Source organism: Eucyclogobius newberryi, unplaced genomic scaffold (genome assembly GCF_026437365.1).
Source record: "Eucyclogobius newberryi isolate DKJ021-1_F unplaced genomic scaffold, fEucNew1.0.hap1 SCAF_6, whole genome shotgun sequence".
Lineage (NCBI taxonomy): Eukaryota > Metazoa > Chordata > Actinopteri > Gobiiformes > Gobiidae > Eucyclogobius > Eucyclogobius newberryi.
Genome location: NW_027316278.1, coordinates 30,069,408 through 30,088,194, shown reverse-complemented (window position 1 = coordinate 30,088,194; position 18,787 = coordinate 30,069,408). Strand labels below are relative to the sequence as shown.

Sequence of the window (18,787 nt, the reverse complement as noted above, 5' to 3'; positions counted from 1 at the left end):
TTTTTATGCCAGTTAAAATGAGGCAAGGTGTAGTAGGCCTGCGTTTTACTGTTCCCATGGTAGAACTGGGACGTATAGAAAAAAGAATTAGAATAAAAAACAAAAAAATAGTTGGGGTTCATCTGTGTTTTGTGCAAGATAGTTAGTGCATCGTCTTTGAAAACTAACAAAGTATTTAAAAAGACGACATAATACATTTTGTCAGTTACAAGTTGAGTAAATGCATACATTTTTTTGATAATAACAATTGATTTTTTTTTTTTAAACGGTTACAAAAAGAGCTGGTTAAATTGTTTGTGGTGTTTTTTTTGTTGTTGCCAAAACATATTTTTAATGAACATAATCTTAATAAAACCTTCTCTGAATCTGACTTTCAATGCTATAGCTAATAGTACTAAGACAGAAAGTAGTAAGTAAAAAAACACTGATTAAATTGGCCTTTTTAGAGCTTTTATCAGAGTCTCCCCTCATCACAGCTTGGTATACGTGACCTACCAAAGTGTTTAGCAGTGTTTTCGTCTCATGGTCATCATAGTTTTCACGTTGATGCTTATGGATATCCCCTGTCCCATGTTTCCTATGAATATACAATTTGAATCATACATTAAAAGCGACTGGTGCCCCCAGTGAGAGTGACATCAGCACGTTACACAACCTGAACCCCAAAAGAAGGAAAATGCAAGACGATGCAGCTTTTGGCACATTTACATTTAAAAAAAAACTAAGTTTTATTTAAACAAAAACAAAAAAATCAATTATTGACTCATTAACAAGATTATAAAACAGTGATTTAGTTACATAAATAAATTGATATCGGTGTATCAAATCTTAATTTCATAAGCATGTATACATGGGTCATTGTAATAAATAAAATGGTAAGAGCAGAAGATTCCTACACGAACGGAAAATAAAATAAAAAGAACAGCTAGAAAGAGGAAATCTGAGGAGAACAAGAAGAGACACTGGACGTTTCACCAAACACACGTGAGGGATTGCTTCGTTAAAGACACAGCCATTCACTTTACTAATTAAGGACACTAAAGCTGAGACCAACGAGGGTCGTCTCTCACCTCCTTCGGACGCGTTTGGTTGTTAGACAGATCTCCTGTTTGGTTACGTTAAAGCGTTAAGACAAGGCAAGAGAAAAGGCTGCTTCCATCTCCAAAAAACAAAACGACTCGGACAGAAATATGCACAGAAAAAGATTAGCGGATATAAAAAGCAAGTACAGCTGAAGAGACACTGGACAGGCTCAGTCATGTTAGCGCAGAACTGACACATTTCTCCGTTGTTGCTACGGTTAACGATGATTTTACTCTTAGGATGAGGCTGGACATACATTCATCGTTTGGCAGATTAATTCCCAATTGCGTCCAAGCGTAGTAATTAGGCATGCATATTTAAATAACCATAACACATTTGTCCAACTTCGAGTCAGTAGTAATCTTTTTTTTAATATATTTGAGTGTAAGCAGTGGCTGTGGGAGGAGCCATTGACGTGTCCTTTTTGATATGTTGTTTTAAATGAAAAGAAATTTAAAAAAGTAGACAAAAATAGAACAAAAAAAAAAGCGTGAGAGACCAAACTACAGCGGCTTCAAGTATTTCACATTACATAGAATACTCTGTATAAATTAGTATAACATATACTTTCAGATCCTCCGTCATCAGACATATACTATGGCATATATACAGAGTACATTAAATGCTCGCCCATGTTGCGTTTTAGTCTGTTTTCTCCAAGTTTGTGATTCATTTGTTCCGCCATTTTTAATTCCTGTGTAGAGAAATCCCTGAGAACGTTCTGGTTGACAATTACCGAAGTTTCCACACAATGAACTATAACAGTAGAAAGCCTAATTTCTAACAATTCACATGCAAAGAGGGAATCGACACTGGCCATTTTAGAGGAGGAAAAGCAGGGGAAAGTTGCGATGCCGGTGGTGAAATAAAGTACCGTTTCGTTGTAGCTGGGGCAGTGGTCACAGACAGTAAACTGAAAGGTGTGAGATAAAAGCCCGGAAGCACACAGAATGACCAACGTGAACCACAAGTTTGATGCATGACTTGAGTTCTGGCACAACATAAATGTCAGAGTATGTCTTCTTAAAACAAGCGCTGCAAGACTTCCAAAGCTAGCAGCATGTTAGCAAGCATTCTTGCTACTGTGATGGCAGGAATTGGCCTGTTGCGAATCTCAAAACCTGTGCAAAGACATAAATAACTCTAGACTAACACTGACACTGTTTGACCGTATTGTGTGTATAATGTGTCGTACGAATTACCAAGCAGATTTTTTAACCACTAGTTTGTCAGTCCTCTCGTTTATGGCAGTGATGTCATTAGATAGTATTTCTCCTCCAAAGTGAAAAGCATGTTACATGAAACACATGAAACACTGTTAGCGCTCACAGCCTAAATATCATGATAAAAAACTGGAGTATTTAATACAATATTATGAGGTAGTCCTTTGTCCTCTGTTCAGAATGGATCACATGTGTGTGTGGTCTAATTTGGCCATGGTTTTACTGCATGACATCAGGTGTAATACCACAGACTACTGTCCTTTAAGTGGGTCAATTCAAAGTTTACTAAGAGCGTTGTTGTGTGATGAAGCTAAAGTCTGGGACCAGAGAAACAAATAAGTGCTGCTGATGCTACTGTGGAGTCTGGACCAAGGCGTAATGTCAGTGCTGACCAGTGCTGACCCGCGCTGGGCCGGGCCGGGCAGAGGGAGGTGCTCTGTGGTTTAAAGCCATAGTTTCTCTTTGAGGATGCCGACACATTTTTTGTACTTCTTTTTCTTTACATGAGCGCTTTGTAGAGGGGCTTCAGCCACTTGACAACATTTAACTCAATATACAGTGAAAAGGGTAAAAGATGTCTCAAATCATAAAAATAAGAAGAACCAAGAGTTTAAAAAAGCCATTTCACTTTTCATGTTCCTCTCACACACATGTAGAGAAATACACAACATTCACAACGTGACAAATTTCCTCTCTTCTTAAAAATAAAAACACTTCTGTACACATAGTAGTAATAATATTATTATCAATAATAATAGTAATAATGTTTATAACAATAACAACAGCAAGAACAATAATACCGCATGTGGCTCTGGATTTTTTTGTCTTCTTTTCTCTTTTTGCTTCATTCTACAAGTCACATCCCTCTTTTTACTGGTCGGTTTAAGTTCAAAAGAAGTTCAAAAGGCAAGTTAATAGAAAAGTCCTAGAGTGGGAGGGGCACGTGCCCCTCGGTCGCCCTCAGCCAAACCTCTCCCTCACCAGCATCATGAGTTTCTTTTTGCCCTTGTAGATCTGTTTCAGGTTGTCTATGAACTGTGTGAACTGAATGTGTCCGTCGTGAGCCATCATAAATGTCTCCCGGGCTTTCCCCAGGAACTCGATGAACTCGCTGTAGTGGCGCGGGCTGATGTGCGTGAGCCGTGAGTGCGTGGTGTTGATGTAGGCCCCGATGGTAGCGTCCAGCAGCTGCCTTAGAGGCGCCTTGTCCAGGGACATGAGCTTCCCAGAGTTCCTGCGGCTGTGCAGCGCCGACACCATCCCCGGCGTGGTCAGCGTGCACCGCCGCAAAATGTCCGACAAAACGGTGGCGCACTTCACACTCTTGACCACCAGGGGGATGACAGCAGCTAACTCATTCTTCCCCAGCGAGTGGCTAAGTGCACAGGCCCACAGCACGTCATTGATGGCCGGGTGAGTGTCCTGGTTGTAACTGAGGTTGAGGTGGGCCATGGCTAACGTGGCTAGCTTGTAGGCTCTCATGGGGTACCCGCGGTGCTCCATGTAGCGAGCGATGGTGAACAGCTGCGTGTAGCTCATCCCTGTGGCCGCTGCATCTAGTACAATCTGGTAGGCTGTCTCGAAGGCAATGTGGTCTTTTTCACAGAGAGTCAGGGCGGACAGGGCGCAGTTCTGAGGGTCCTTCATGGCACACTGCAGGGCCAGGGTGCGGGCGGAGGAGGCCAGGTTCTCCTGCTGGTGGCAGTCCAGGTGCAGGCGGACGATGGTGCTGTTGGACATGACGGTGGTGGCCACGATGCTGGTGGCCTCGGTCGGGGTGAAGAGAGTGAACCAGCTCTGCATGATGCTGTCCAGCGCGTACACACCTGCAGACACACACACACACACATACAGAGAGAGACACACACACACACACACACAAACACACACAGACACTATCAGCATCGAGTGGAATAAACAACACACAACACACACTTCAGACACTCACCGACTTCAGTGGCACACGTGACTAACCAGCGCACCATCTCTCTTCTCCTCCAGTTCAACGTGGACAGAGTTATTCTCATCACCTATAGACGGAGTACATGAGCGTGCAATCAGGGAAAACATATATAACATAATACATATATAAAACACACAAGGTAAACTGGCATGGTTTGTTCATGGCATGTAATATTTAGTTCAAACCTCCATTACATCGATCTAAACAGTCAGAATAACACACATTCTCATCCCAGAGCTACAGTTTTAAGAGAACCACTTTAAGAGACACATTTGGAGCATCAAAAGTGTACTGTGTTGTCTGCATTCTATTTATCAAGGTTTCCCCTGTATTTGACTAATGTTTCAAGGTCACCGAGGCAACATGTGAGGACCCTTCTGCAGATATGGAGTCCGCTCCTGTGTGAGCTCACGCACCTGCAGCCCCAGCTCCAGAGAGACCTTGAGCAGAGTGATGTCGGGCAGGCTGTCCATCAAAGTGGCGATCTTGAAGGCGTCTTGTGCCAGTTTGAAGATGTGGGACGAGGAATGGATGTTCTTCTGGATGGACTCCAGGACCGTTTCAAGCCTGCGACTGTCACCTGAGCGAGAAGAGCAGGACAACAACTCTTTAAGAACAAGAACAAGGCGACTCCCGTTGGTATATTTCGCGTGCACACGACAAGCGTCCAGCGCGTGGGCAGGCGACCATCTGGCGTGTACTAAAATCACATTTGTTTATGTACGGTACATTCAGGGCTCGACATGAACAGTGGCCAGCAGAGCAAATGTTGGTATGTTTCCATTTTGGCCGCTGACACACTGGCTCATTCTGGCCATTTATTTTCTATGTCCAACTTAAAATCAATAAAAAAATAAATAAATATAATAATAATTAAAAAATAAATGAATGAAAAAAAAAATAAATGAAATAAACTGAAATAAAATAAATGAAAATAAAATGAATGAAAATAAAATAAAATAAAATAATAAATATAAATAAAAATGAGTGCAGTAAATCTTAAAATGTTAAGGAGTATACATTTAGCAATTAAATGTATAGTTATTTATCAGAATTGGATCATAATATCTTAAATCATCTTCTGCATAATCCATCCCTTTTTCATTTGGGGTCGACTCAGTGAACCAGTTCCACAGTGATTGAAGACATTACTGGAGGTTACAATATGCTTTTTGTCAGGAATATTAAGCAAAAAGGTGAGTAAACGCTCGCTAGATTGAATACCTTTGGCTGCAGTGAGCATGGTGGAGGCCAGCTCACACTGCTGGGACTCGATGTGGCTGAGGGTGAACCAGCGCGGGTAACGGTTAGGCACCACGGACACGATGTGGTGAGGCCGGGACAGGTCACTGGACGACGCAGTGGACTCCAGAACCGGCAACCTGAGAACGAGAGAGAGAGAGACGGGGCGCACGGTTAGAGGTGAACGAGATCGGACGACGCTGTAGTAGAAGTTACACAAGTTACAACGCTTTTCAAGATACTCAAGGTGCTTTATTCATTCAGTCCGCCTTCATACGAGGTCAAGGGTGATGCGTGTTCCCCAAGGACACGGAGCTGTTGCTGACATATGATGCGTTTGTGTGACTTTAATTTGCACTGCGGTCACTTTGGGATTCTCAATTGTCAAGTTCGATTTACAATTCAAAACCCACTTTACAAACTTTCCAATAATGTTATTCGATGCCTTCTTCTGTCAGCAATGGGAATAAATAAATGGAGCCTTTAGGCAATGTGACTGCTATGCTAGTAGAGCCGTGCGATCCTTGTGAAACAGTTTGACCCCAGAACTAGTCCATTGATGGTTAATTTAGAAGTCTGGATTTTTTTACATGTGACGCAATGATCTGGGCAAAATCTAAACTGAGTGATTTGCGAGCGCTCAGCGAAGACGATGTTGTGAACAGGATTAATGACGAGCGTACAATGGCAAAATACAACTGCAGAACAATATAAAATGGTTTTAAAAAGTACAGTTAGCATTATGTGCCGTTTAACGTTGGTGCTTATGAATTCAAACATCAGCTTGTCAATAGAACGGTCGGATTTGGGAAGTCACGCTAAACGTTTGGAGTCAGATCCACAAATCGGAGGTCCTTTTTTAAATATAGTGAATGAATGTGAGAGCGATATGGTCCAGTGATGAGAGAACATTTGATAATGACACATGTTATTGTCTAAACCTTCTCAAAAGTTAACATATTGACACCGAGTACAAGTACAAATCCATATATCCTCTTCTAAAATGCGATTGCGGGACTAGTTTACAAAACGTCTCTACACGAAAAGTAAGTCGCTTGCGATGCATTGGAACGACATCGGCTTCTGTAACCCGGCCTTTTCGCCCCCGCCTTTCATCTGACTGCAGCACCTGACATGAAATACAGCTGCTATTATGCTCAAACTAATGCTGCATGTGATCAAATATTCAACAAAACCGGGATGAATCTGAACGGGGCGGCGGAGAAACGTTGGGAGAAGCCGCGAAAACCATCCCCACTTAAAACACGACTTTGTTCTGACGGGTCGAGGCGCAGACAGACAGGAATCCCGTACAGATGCCTTCATTAAGAGCGGTTTGAAAAGTGACTTCAAACTGAAGATGGCTTTTGCTGATCACAGGGGGATTAAAGTTAGCCTATCCCTGCAATTTACCTCCAACCCGCCACTTAATCACCTAGAAACCGAGGTATAATTAGTATTTTCTTCACTCTAATTGGTCATAATGAAGCCAGGAGTGAGTAACACCTGCTAGTGGATACAGGAGTTCTCTGGTCTCATTATTACCAGCCTGACAGGGGCAGAGATAGCACCAAACGCCATTACCACTGTGACCAGCTCATATTCTATTCCTCTTCTCTCCCGTCTCTCTCTCTCCCTCCCCACCTTTCTTACTTTCAAAGGTCTGCGCTCTCTTCAGAAGATGGCGTACAACCTGGCCTTCCCTCAGCCAATCACAAAGATAATTGAGTCCAGTGGGAAATTAGGGGATTCACCTTCCAGCCCCCGTAAGGCTGGACGCACTTCAAACAAATACTCACACATGAATGAGAAAGCAGCACGTAGGACGGCGCATGTGCAGGGCCAGGCTTACACGCACTTGCACACACACACGCACACACACGCACACGCAAACACACGCACACACACGCACACGCAAACACACACACACACACGGACCTGCCCTTTGGAAAGGACAAGGAGGCAGCGTGGTAAAAGCAACGCGACGCTTAATGCCAGGTTCGATTTCAGAGCACGGAGCAGAGTGACAAGCGCACATTCCAGCAACATATGAAAATAAAAACAAGGAAGTGGAGAAGGCCTGAGATGAGACGGAGACGTTGGTGTGACGACGACAAACTGTTGCTCATGGACGCTCAGTTCCTCATACAGTTTATATAGAGTATTGGAAGTGAAGCAGGGATGGGCTTGGTTAGTGTGTGGATGAGAGGTGCCACAGGGGGGCGGTAGTGCACACTGTCACTGTGTCCTTGAGCAAGACACTTCATTAACCAAGTTTTATGCCATTACGTGGAACACAAGGAAACAAACAAGATCGAGATAGTTTCGATAGATTCTCCACCTAAAATCACATGTAGAGGCCCTTTAATGTTCAATTTAGGGATGGGACAAAATCTTGACCTCAACTGTGATTACTGAAAATAATTCATTTAAAAAGTCAGGATTGTTTTTCCAACAGTCAGTGTGACAATGCTATTTTTGTATTTGAGGTTCACTTTTGCACAACGAATAAAGACTAGACTAAAACAAACCCCCAAAAGTAAAGGTTGGTTTCACAATTCACTCACTTGGATTTATGCAGTGCTTTTTTAACTCTCAAAGCTTTACATTGCATTTCTCATTCACTCCACACCTGGTGATAAGGTACTATTGTAGCCACAGCTGCCCTGGGGTAGACTGAAAAAAAGTGAGGCAGCTAAGACACAACTACAGCCTGCTGCCCCACTGTAGCACCCAGTGTCTCCCATCCAATACTAACCAGGCCCGACCTGGCTTAGCTTCAGACGAGATCGGGCCTCGACAAGACGGCGTGGCACATTCAGGGGCGGCTGCCACATGGAGGGAGCATCCACGTACCCTGTGTTTTAGGACAGACTTGTACTGAACAAATAACTAGATCATGATATTGCCATCCCGAGTTTGCCATTCGATCGAGGTTGATTTCACATGAACACGTTTGGTGTAACATCCACCTGGAAAGACTTGCACCTAATGCGACTGCAACTCACCAAAGCCAACTTCACAAACACGCTGGCCAGCTCCTATTTAAATAATTCATTTCTTCTACTTCCATGTCTCTGCCACAGTGGCGCACACTCTGACTAAAATGGAGATGTTTGGAGCCCTAGCAGCAGCAGCCGGCTCCAGCGCGCACACATCAGAGAGCTGCTAAAAGCTCCCAGCACTGCGGGGCCTTGGGAGAGATTCCTGGGGTGAAGCAAAGCAAAAAAAAAAGAGAGAGGGCCCAGGGTAAAGACGGAGCCCTCATCAACATTCCTGTCTTTGTTTGGGTTTCACCAGAGAGCCAGAGGCCTCCGCTGGATGGGAGCTGGAGAGGGCGGGCATGGCTGAAAAATAACCTTCTCGAAATGTTGGGAGAAAAATCCATACCGAGCCATTGTTCCCGGAGAAACAAAGATGGAAGGAGAAGGCCCTCATGGATCGCTCTCAGTCCAAACACAAGCGCTGCATGGAGAATCTCTGGGCCAGTGTGGGCTGTGTAAAACGAGCAGGTTCTCCAGGCAATGGCCCGACAGATGCTTTCTACTCCGTGACACATTTGTTACATGTGATAAAGAAAACAGCAAATTCATTACATTTTTCTTTTTCCACTTCTAACCAGTTGTTTTATTCAATTTATTTTCTTAAAATATGTAATGATAATAATGTAAGAATGTTTTCCTCCAAAGTCTGAACTCAAAACCACATGCTTTTACTGACAGAGGTTCGCCTGTGGACTTTTCCATTACGAATAACACAGCTGAACAGTGATAAAAACAATATGGAAACAATAAGAATGAAATCTGATGAATTAAATAGTACAAATTCAAAACATAAAGTTAGAACACAGCTGCACTGAACCAAATACAAGTTGTGTAACATACTGTAGGAAGTATAACCGATGTGACGGGAAAGAGTAGTTTCCGGACTATAATATTTGTTATTTTCACTCTGACAACCACAAGAGGGCGCTCTAGGCTCTAAGCGATGCAGAAGAAGAATCTGCACTTCCTCTTCCTCTGGAGTTTGTGGAGTTGTTTAGAAGTGACACAGAGGAAGAAGAATTCAATGGATTTAGTGATTTGGGGTAAAACTGATGCTTTGGTAAACTTGTTAGCATGTTCTTTATGCTATAGTTATCTGAATAACTGTTAATATGTTACGTTAACATACCAGACACTTACCACAGTTCTGTCTGTGCGTCATGTAGCTGAAGGTGTTAGCGTTAGCATACGTACACCTATTCACCATGTTCTCTAATCTGTTATTATTTTAAACTGCATTTCAAGATAAAATACTCCAGTGCGACTTATATGTTTTTTTCTTCTCTATTATGCATTTTTTTTACAGTCTATAGTCTACAGTTTATAGTCCAGAAAATACTTAAAATAATGAATTATGACAAAATGTAACTTAAACAAAAACGTTTTAATCTGTATTCCTTTATCCAGTGCTGTATATGACCTGGGGAGTTAAACATTGTACCTACACTGAGCTTCGTGAACACCATTGCCACAAAACAAATAATCTACTGCACTATTGCTGCTGAATGGCTAAATCTACTAATGCCAAACAAACTACATTACCAATACATCATTTTCATTTCAATACCAGTCATGTTTCAGCAATGCACAGTTGAAATCCACTTTTTTCCATGTTGTTTAATAGAAAAAGCAAGACGGACCAATGTTAACATTTTTAACATTGACACATGATGAGAAGTACCATAGATATAAATGACTACTTTTTAAAATCCTCATAATAATATAAAAAAATTGATAAAAATAAACTGGACACACGTGAAATAATAGTGGTAAATGTTCTTAAACACGGGCCTGATAAACTCCAGTGTTGTTTGGGTTTTTGAGCCTAAATCCCGGGGCCGTGCTGGTGTCTGCTCTTCGTCAGCCTTCGACACTGACCTCAGCTCGTCTTCGCTTCCCCCGACTCTAAACACTCGGCACCTGTATAATTTATCACACATCCGCTGTAGGCCGCCCTCTATCCAGCCAGCAGAATATCTCAGCTCACACTTGAAAGCGTTGCCCCGGTGCAAGTTCACAACCTCGCAGACACGTGATGTGAGCATAATAGACGAGTCTGTGGAGGACTTGATTAAACACACAGTCATGGAAATACTGCGTTCCAGGACGGGACGAATGTCATAACAGACATATAACCTCAGGACTCAACTTAAAAATAGACTCATTTCACCTGATGCCTAGTAATTCCTCTTTGTGTATGTATATATACAAGTATGTGTTTGTATGTTGGTATTTATAATATTATCTCTTTCTTCTCTGATGCAACTCCCTTATTTTTAACTTTTGCTCCTGTAACTCATGTCCCCCGGGTCCAGCACGCACTGTTTTAGTTTTAGTTTCCCAGTTTTGTTTGCTTTGCTTGTGCTTTTATTTTATTCCCTCTTCTGTTGTTGTTGTTGTTGTTGTTATTTTGTTGTTTAGTTTGGGTTTTTCTGTGTTCTGATGAAAAATAAAATAGTAAAAAAAAAAAGGAGGAAATACTGTGATACTCGATTGTTATGTTTGAACGGAAAGCTTCCAAAACTAAAATACATTGTTTTGTTCAAGGGTTATCTTAAAGTGCCTCTGACCGTTTGGACGACTCATGGAACTAAAATACTGTTAAGATAAATGTATTTAGATTTTTGCTAAAAATTACAGAAATGTTATCACAGAACTGCCAATTGTTTTTGTTTATAATTTCACTTCCTGTTTGTAATTGATGACATCACACTAGGGAATTGCAAAGCAAACACTGGGCAAAAGATTATTTGACAAATAAACATGTATAAGAGCACATTTAGTTTGTTAAATTAATGTTTAAAGGGTCAAAAAATATGTTTCTTTGTGTAAATTATGCATAAACTTGAGTGTCCCTAGTGTGATGTCACTTCCTGTCATTTTCCACAGATTTTTCAATGTTTTCTCCACAAATACCGGCTCGATTGGTGTAAAACTATAATTTGTATGTACAACAGATATAAATGCAACAAAGTCAAAATGATAAATATGTCGGTGTAATCCCTCATTCGTCCAGGCGTGTTCCATAGTAGAAAAAGCTTCAGTTGTAGTCATCTGGACTCAGTTTGCAAAAATAGACGTTTCGACTCTCATCCAAGAGTCATTGTCAATAACAGAATTTAGGTCGAGAACTCCGATATTAATACTGTTCTGTGGTAAGACCCGCCCATTGGGAGGAGCCTTCCTGAAGTAGAAAGAGTTGTATGTTTCAACAGAAACTCCCCCCTTGTATCTACCGAGCTAGCCTATTCAGAATCTTAATGGGCTATTAGAATCCTCTTTGTCTTTGTGAGACCCTGGCTCAACCACCCTGAGTACCTGATTAGCATCTGAATGTCCTCTACCTTTCCAGGGGTTCAGTATCCCATTATAAATAACAGGAATATTAAACCTTAGCCCTCCATTTCTGTTTAAAGAAGGTCTTTCTTTTTTAACAAAAATAGCTTCCTTAACTCCTCTTTCAAACCATCTTTTCTCCCTGCTTAAAACCTTCACCTCACCGTCTTCAAACGAGTGATTAGAGGCTTCAAGATGGAGCTGCACGGCGCTCTGTGGTCCTGAACTAGTATTTCTTCTGTGCTGATAAAGCCTCTTGTGTAGAGGCTGTTTCGTCTCACCTATGTAACGTTCTTTACAGCTTTCTTCACTGCATTGGATCGAATAAACTACATTGCTCTGTTTTTGAGTCGGCAACTTGTCCTTTGGGTGAACCAGTTTTTGTCTTAAAGTGTTTCCTGGTTTAAAATAAACAGGGACTTTGTGTTGTCTAAAAATTCTCTGCAGTTTTTCCGAGAGGCCAGACACATAAGGGATAGAAACACCCTTCCTTCTCTGTTCAGTTTCCCTTTTGTCCTGCTTCTTGGTTCTCTTCACTCTGTTGAGAGCCCAAGCGGGGTAACCACAGGCTGAGAGGGCATTTCGGACATGTTTTTCCTCTTTCTTCTTGCCCTCTGAGCTGGTGGGCACACCTTGAGCTCTGTGTTGTAAGGTTCTGATCACCCCCAGCTTGTGCTGTAGTGGGTGGTTGGAACCAAAGAGCAGATACTGGTCCGTGTGTGTAGGTTTCCTATATACTTCTATTTGGAGTTTCCCCGTCCTCTCCTCTGATCGTGGAACAATCAAGAAAGGCCAAGCGATTCTCCTTAGCGTCTTCTCTTGTAAACCTGATATGTGGGTTCACAGCATTGATGTGATCAGAGAAGGTTTCCAGCTCTTGTTTCTTGATTGTTACAAAAGTATCATCGACATAGCGGAGCCACAGTTTTGGGGCTATGCCTGAGAATGAGGACAGTGCCTTCTTCTCAAAGTGCTCCATGTACAGGTTGGCCACTATGGGAGAGACGGGCGAGCCCATGGCACAGCCATGAATCTGTCTGTAAAATTGTCCCCGGAATTGAAAGTAAGTGGTGTTCAGACAGATGTCCAACAGTTTACATATGTGTTCAGGTGTCAGTTTGGTCCTTTCCTGTAGGGTGGTGTCTTCCTGCAGTCTGATCCTCACTGCTGCTACTGCATCAGAGGTCGGGATGCAGGTGAAAAGGGACCCAACATCATATGAAATCATGAGGTCATCTGGGTCCAGTTGGAGATGTTTCACTTTATCCACAAAGTTGTGCGTGTTTTGGACAATTTTACAGACAGATTCATGGCTGTGCCATGGGCTCGCCCGTCTCTCCCATAGTGGGATGTGACGCTTGGCCTTTCTTGATTGTTCCACGATCAGAGGAGAGGACGGGAAACTCCAAATAGAAGTATATAGGAAACCTACACACACGGACCAGTATCTGCTCTTTGGTTCCAACCACCCACTACAGCACAAGCTGGGGGTGATCAGAACCTTACAACACAGAGCTCAAGGTGTGCCCACCAGCTCAGAGGGCAAGAAGAAAGAGGAAAAACATGTCCGAAATGCCCTCTCAGCCTGTGGTTACCCCGCTTGGGCTCTCAACAGAGTGAAGAGAACCAAGAAGCAGGACAAAAGGGAAACTGAACAGAGAAGGAAGGGTGTCTCTATCCCTTATGTGTCTGGCCTCTCGGAAAAACTGCAGAGAATTTTTAGACAACACAAAGTCCCTGTTTATTTTAAACCAGGAAACACTTTAAGACAAAAACTGGTTCACCCTAAGGACAAGTTGCCGACTCAAAAACAGAGCAATGTAGTTTATTCGATCCAATGCAGTGAAAAAAGTTGTAAAGAACGTTACATAGGTGAGACGAAACAGCCTCTACACAAGAGGCTTTATCAGCACAGAAGAAATACTAGTTCAGGACCACAGAGCGCCGTGCATCTCCATCTTGAAGCCTCTAATCACTCGTTTGAAGACGGTGAGGTGAAGGTTTTAAGCAGGGAGAAAAGATGGTTTGAAAGAGGAGTTAAGGAAGCTATTTTTGTTAAAAAAGAAAGACCTTCTTTAAACAGAAATGGAGGACTAAGGTTTAATCTTCCTGTTATTTATAATGGGATACTGAACCCCTGGAAAGGTAGAGGACATTCAGATGCTAATCAGGTACTCAGGGTGGTTGAGCCAGGGTCTCACAAAGACAAAGAGGTTTCTAATAGCCCATTAAGATTCTGAATAGGCTAGCTCGGTAGATACAAGGGGGAGTTTCTGTTGAAACAAACAACTCTTTCTACTTCAGGAAGGCTCCGCCCAATGGGCGGGTCTTACCACAGAACAGTATTAATATCGGAGTTCTCGACCTAAATTCTGTTATTGACAATGACTCTTGGATGAGAGTCGAAACGTCTATTTTTGCAAACTGAGTCCAGATGACTACAACTGAAGCTTTTTCTACTCAAAATGATAAAATGATGAAAGCCTGACTTCCACCCGCTTGTCTCCATGGAGATGTTACAGTTTTGCCAGGAATGTTCCAAAGTAATTGCATTAAAGTGAATATGACAGGTTGACGGTCCATTTACTAAACACGGTTGACATTTACAAAAAGATCTTTTCTCTAGTTTCAAGTTTATATTTTGACTTCCTGGTTAGACCACATGAGGAGCACCTAGCAACCAAACTAACCTCTAACTAAGCTCTTCTAATTTACTCACTAATTATGACTCATTTGACAAAGAAAAATAAGACTTAACACCTTTATTTTCTTAAATGAATGTTTAAACTGTCAGAAGAATGTTCACTGTGTAGAAAGTGTCGCATTTTGTATTTTGTGTGAATTTGTATTACATAAAGAGAGGGATTTTTAGAACTTTTGAACTTTAGTTTTTCAACTTGTCTTCACAAACTGCCACTTGACTATAGTAAATATTTAACACATAACACTGCCAAATGCACTTTGAAGGGAAGTGCTTTTATTACTTAAGACAGAAACCCTTGTAAAGATTTGCATTTGTCCTGTGAGTGGCGTCACCTTTCCATGGCTACGACCTGTAACTTGCTTGTGAATTAAACACGATACTGGGGAACATTTTAGCCCAGCGCAATGCCATCTCCCAAGAACCAACAAGCAGATGGTGAACCCTCTTCTGCACCCGAGTGCACCTCTAATTAGCATATGAATTAGCTTCCCCATTGTGCACAGCGTCCCATGCACCCCCTGGAGGCTTTACCTGGGAGTAAGACGCATCTTTTTGAAGCCTACAAGGAGAACTATGCTTCTAGTGCCATTTGATGTGAAATCATAAGACTTTAGATGTGAAAAAGTGCTAAATCTAATGAGAGTTAGCTTCATGCTAGCTTTTAAGGCCAATTCACAATGCCAGGTCAGAAATGATTGAGAATGGGCTCATTTTAACCAGGGTTAGGGTCTGGATTTTTTGGGACAAAACTAGACAAATCAAGCTATGATTGAACACCCATTGCCCTGTATTACTCATCTGTGTTACACAGTGGCATGAAATAAACAACAATATATAGCATGTCTTTGTAGCTTTGTAAAAAAAAATAAAAAAAAAATAAAAATTGGATTCAATGGGGTCAGAAACTCAAAGCGTGGGCCTTTTAAGTAAATGTACAATATTCTACATTCTTATTATAAACAGCATTCAATATCTTTTATATAATACATATTATCACCAAGTAATAATGCCTCAACTTTTGCTCTCCCTGATGCTGATGCGTGCAAGAAACAATCTTTTCTGAAGTCAAAACTGCACACCAATTGCTTCTTTAAACATTTAATGCCTTTACAACGGTTCTGAACCATCTTCTGGCAGAGGTTAAACACTTAAAAAGGAGGTGTCAGCGATATGTGCGTGTCATTGATCTATTGTCTCAGTTTATGCCAACTTTGCATATTGTGTACACAGCGCTGTATATATTTGAAGATTATGGATTTGCCTGTGCATCGGGGGTTGTGGATTACGCAGCGCCTCTGCATTCATTAGCATGGAGAGCCGGCTATCGCATATGGAAATCTCATATGATCGCGGCCGCGTGGGATTTGAGTTGAGCTAAGGACAACTAAGCATCTTTCCTTCTTTTGCAGTCGCCTCTAGCTATTCCAAGAACTTTTTTTCCTCTTGCATTTGGCTCACTCCAAGTCATTTCGTTGCATATTGCGCGCTGGCTAGCTTTAAGACAGTAACAGCTACACAATTTAAACGTATAAAAACACTAATATGCCTCAAATACTCAAATATCGCCGCTCAAAAGTAATAACACTCAAGTAAAAAGCACAAAGTAGTGGTGCAAAAAAGTATTTGGGGAAACTACTATTCAAGAGTAATAATAGTAGCAATAATAGTAACAACTGTTGGGGCGTAACATCTGAAGTGAATGTAATTGGATGGACAAAACGATAAATAATGCTAACAATCTGGTATTTTTCAATAGATGGACAACACAAAGGAGAAAAATGTGAACATATCTGAAGCAGCGGCGCAGGAATCACAAATTCGAACATATTACTCAGGCCAAAGTAAAAGTATTGTGTCCAAAAAGTACAATTTCTTCAAAACATAACTCAAGTAAATGTCCCTGTGTACGACCCAACTCTGTATGTATTGAGCATCATTATTGGCGCCGTGATAACTTTTTTTCCCTTCTGTTAAATTTGTGCAGCGTCCACCTTTAAGACAGGCCCCAATTAGCAACAGCTACAGAATATAAATACACCAATGCTTACAAACACTATAAATATTCCTTTGGTGTGCGAGCGGTGGGGGAGAAAACATGGGAATGGGAGAGCTATACGTCTCCTCTCGCCTTGTATCAATGATAGTGTTATAATAGGCCCATTAGAATAGGCCTGCTTCTTTTACTTCCTCCTCTATATTTAACAGTCCGCCGTCTCGTGGGAGCCAGGAGGTATATGCTATCATATTACACTACGCTACATTACACACATTCATTATGTGCTGAGTAGACACCTCCTTTTCCCAGGAGCAACCATAAGTGGCCATATTATTCTAAATCGCCGGTTTCACACCCCAGGAGAGGGAGGAGGGGCGAGCGAGGGGTGGAAGGGGAGAGAGAGAGAGAGAGAGAGAAAGAAAGAGAGTGAGAGAGAGAGAGAGAGAGAGAGAGAGGGAAAGTAAGGGACATATATGAGAGAGAAACAAAGAAAAAGAGACAGGAGATGATGGAGAGAGAGGAAAGTGGCTGCAGTCTGAAAAAGCAAGTCACATTTATCTGACTTCTGCTCTGGTGCCACCTTTTTCATATTAAAAAAGATAGAAATCAAACAGATAAACCGTTCAAACGCTGCAGAAGTTTTACACTGAAATGGTGCGACAAAAGCTAAAGACGACTCCCGCTTTCTTCTCCACTTTGGACACTCCGGGGCCCGTTCGCGTTCACACATGAAAACTGATCCGAGTCACACTTTATCTGCAACGTGAACTGAGCGTCGAGACCCACAAGAGAGGAGAGGGAGAGGTAAGAGAGGAGAGGGAGAGGTAAGAGGAGAGAGGGAGAGGTAAGAGGAGAGGGAGAGGTAAGAGAGGAGAGGGAGAGGTAAGAGGAGAGGGAGAGGTAAGAGAGGAGAGGGAGAGGTAAGAGAGGAGAGGGAGAGGTAAGAGGAGAGGGAGAGGTAAGAGAGGAGAGGGAGAGGTAAGAGGAGAGGGAGAGGTAAGAGAGGAGAGGGAGAGGTAAGAGAGGAGAGGGAGAGGTAAGAGAGGAGAGGGAGAGGTAAGAGGAGAGGGAGAGGTAAGAGAGGAGAGGGAGAGGTAAGAGGAGAGGGAGAGGTAAGAGAGGAGAGGGAGAGGTAAGAGAGGAGAGGGAGAGGTAAGAGAGGAGAGGGAGAGGTAAGAGGAGAGGGAGAGGTAAGAGAGGAGAGGGAGAGGTAAGAGAGGAGAGGGAGAGGTAAGAGAGGAGAGGGAGAGGTAAGAGGAGAGGGAGAGGTAAGAGAGGAGAGGGAGAGGTAAGAGGAGAGGGAGAGGTAAGAGGAGAGGGAGAGGTAAGAGAGGAGAGGGAGAGGTAAGAGGAGAGGGAGAGGTAAGAGGAGAGGGAGAGGTAAGAGGAGAGGGAGAGGTAAGAGGAGAGGGAGAGGTAAGAGAGGAGAGGGAGAGGTAAGAGGAGAGGGAGAGGTAAGAGAGGAGAGGGAGAGGTAAGAGAGGAGAGGGAGAGGTAAGAGGAGAGGGAGAGGTAAGAGAGGAGAGGGAGAGGTAAGAGGAGAGGGAGAGGTAAGAGAGGAGAGGGAGAGGTAAGAGAGGAGAGGGAGAGGTAAGAGAGGAGAGGGAGAGGTAAGAGAGGAGAGGGAGAGGTAAGAGAGGAGAGGGAGAGGTAAGAGAGGAGAGGGAGAGGTAAGAGAGGAGAGGGAGAGGTAAGAGGAGAGGGAGAGGTAAGAGAGGAGAGGGAGAGGTAAGAGGAGAGGGAGAGGTAAGAGGAGAGGGAGAGGTAAGAGAGGAGAGGGAGAGGTAAGAGGAGAGGGAGAGGTAAGAGGAGAGGGAGAGGTAAGAGGAGAGGGAGAGGTAAGAGGAGAGGGAGAGGTAAGAGAGGAGAGGGAGAGGTAAGAGGAGAGGGAGAGGTAAGAGAGGAGAGGGAGAGGTAAGAGAGGAGAGGGAGAGGTAAGAGGAGAGGGAGAGGTAAGAGAGGAGAGGGAGAGGTAAGAGAGGAGAGGGAGAGGTAAGAGAGGAGAGGGAGAGGTAAGAGGAGAGAGGGAGAGGTAAGAGAGGAGAGGGAGAGGTAAGAGAGGAGAGGGAGAGGTAAGAGAGAAGAGGGAGAGGTAAGAGAGAAGAGGGAGAGGTAAGAGAGGAGAGGGAGAGGTAAGAGAGGAGAGGGAGAGGTAAGAGGAGAGGGAGAGGTAAGAGAGGAGAGGGAGAGGTAAGA

The 18,787-nt window shown here is 42.9% G+C and overlaps 1 protein-coding gene across 1 annotated transcript in view; it reads right to left on the bottom strand.

The window, feature by feature from the left end:
* Window positions 1-1,487: 1,487 nt before the first annotated feature.
* The window catches only part of LOC140346568 (zinc finger SWIM domain-containing protein 6-like), a 105,131-nt gene continuing 87,831 nt past the window's right edge, over window positions 1,488-18,787 (bottom strand). Inside the window, exons 11-14 of the mRNA XM_072432697.1 lie at window positions 5,494-5,651; window positions 4,686-4,849; window positions 4,255-4,336; window positions 1,488-4,132 (exon numbers count right to left, since the gene is read on the bottom strand). Coding sequence (XP_072288798.1) covers window positions 3,267-4,132; window positions 4,255-4,336; window positions 4,686-4,849; window positions 5,494-5,651 — 1,270 coding nt within the window. The 3' untranslated portion in view covers window positions 1,488-3,266. The remainder of the gene's footprint in view (window positions 4,133-4,254; window positions 4,337-4,685; window positions 4,850-5,493; window positions 5,652-18,787) is intronic.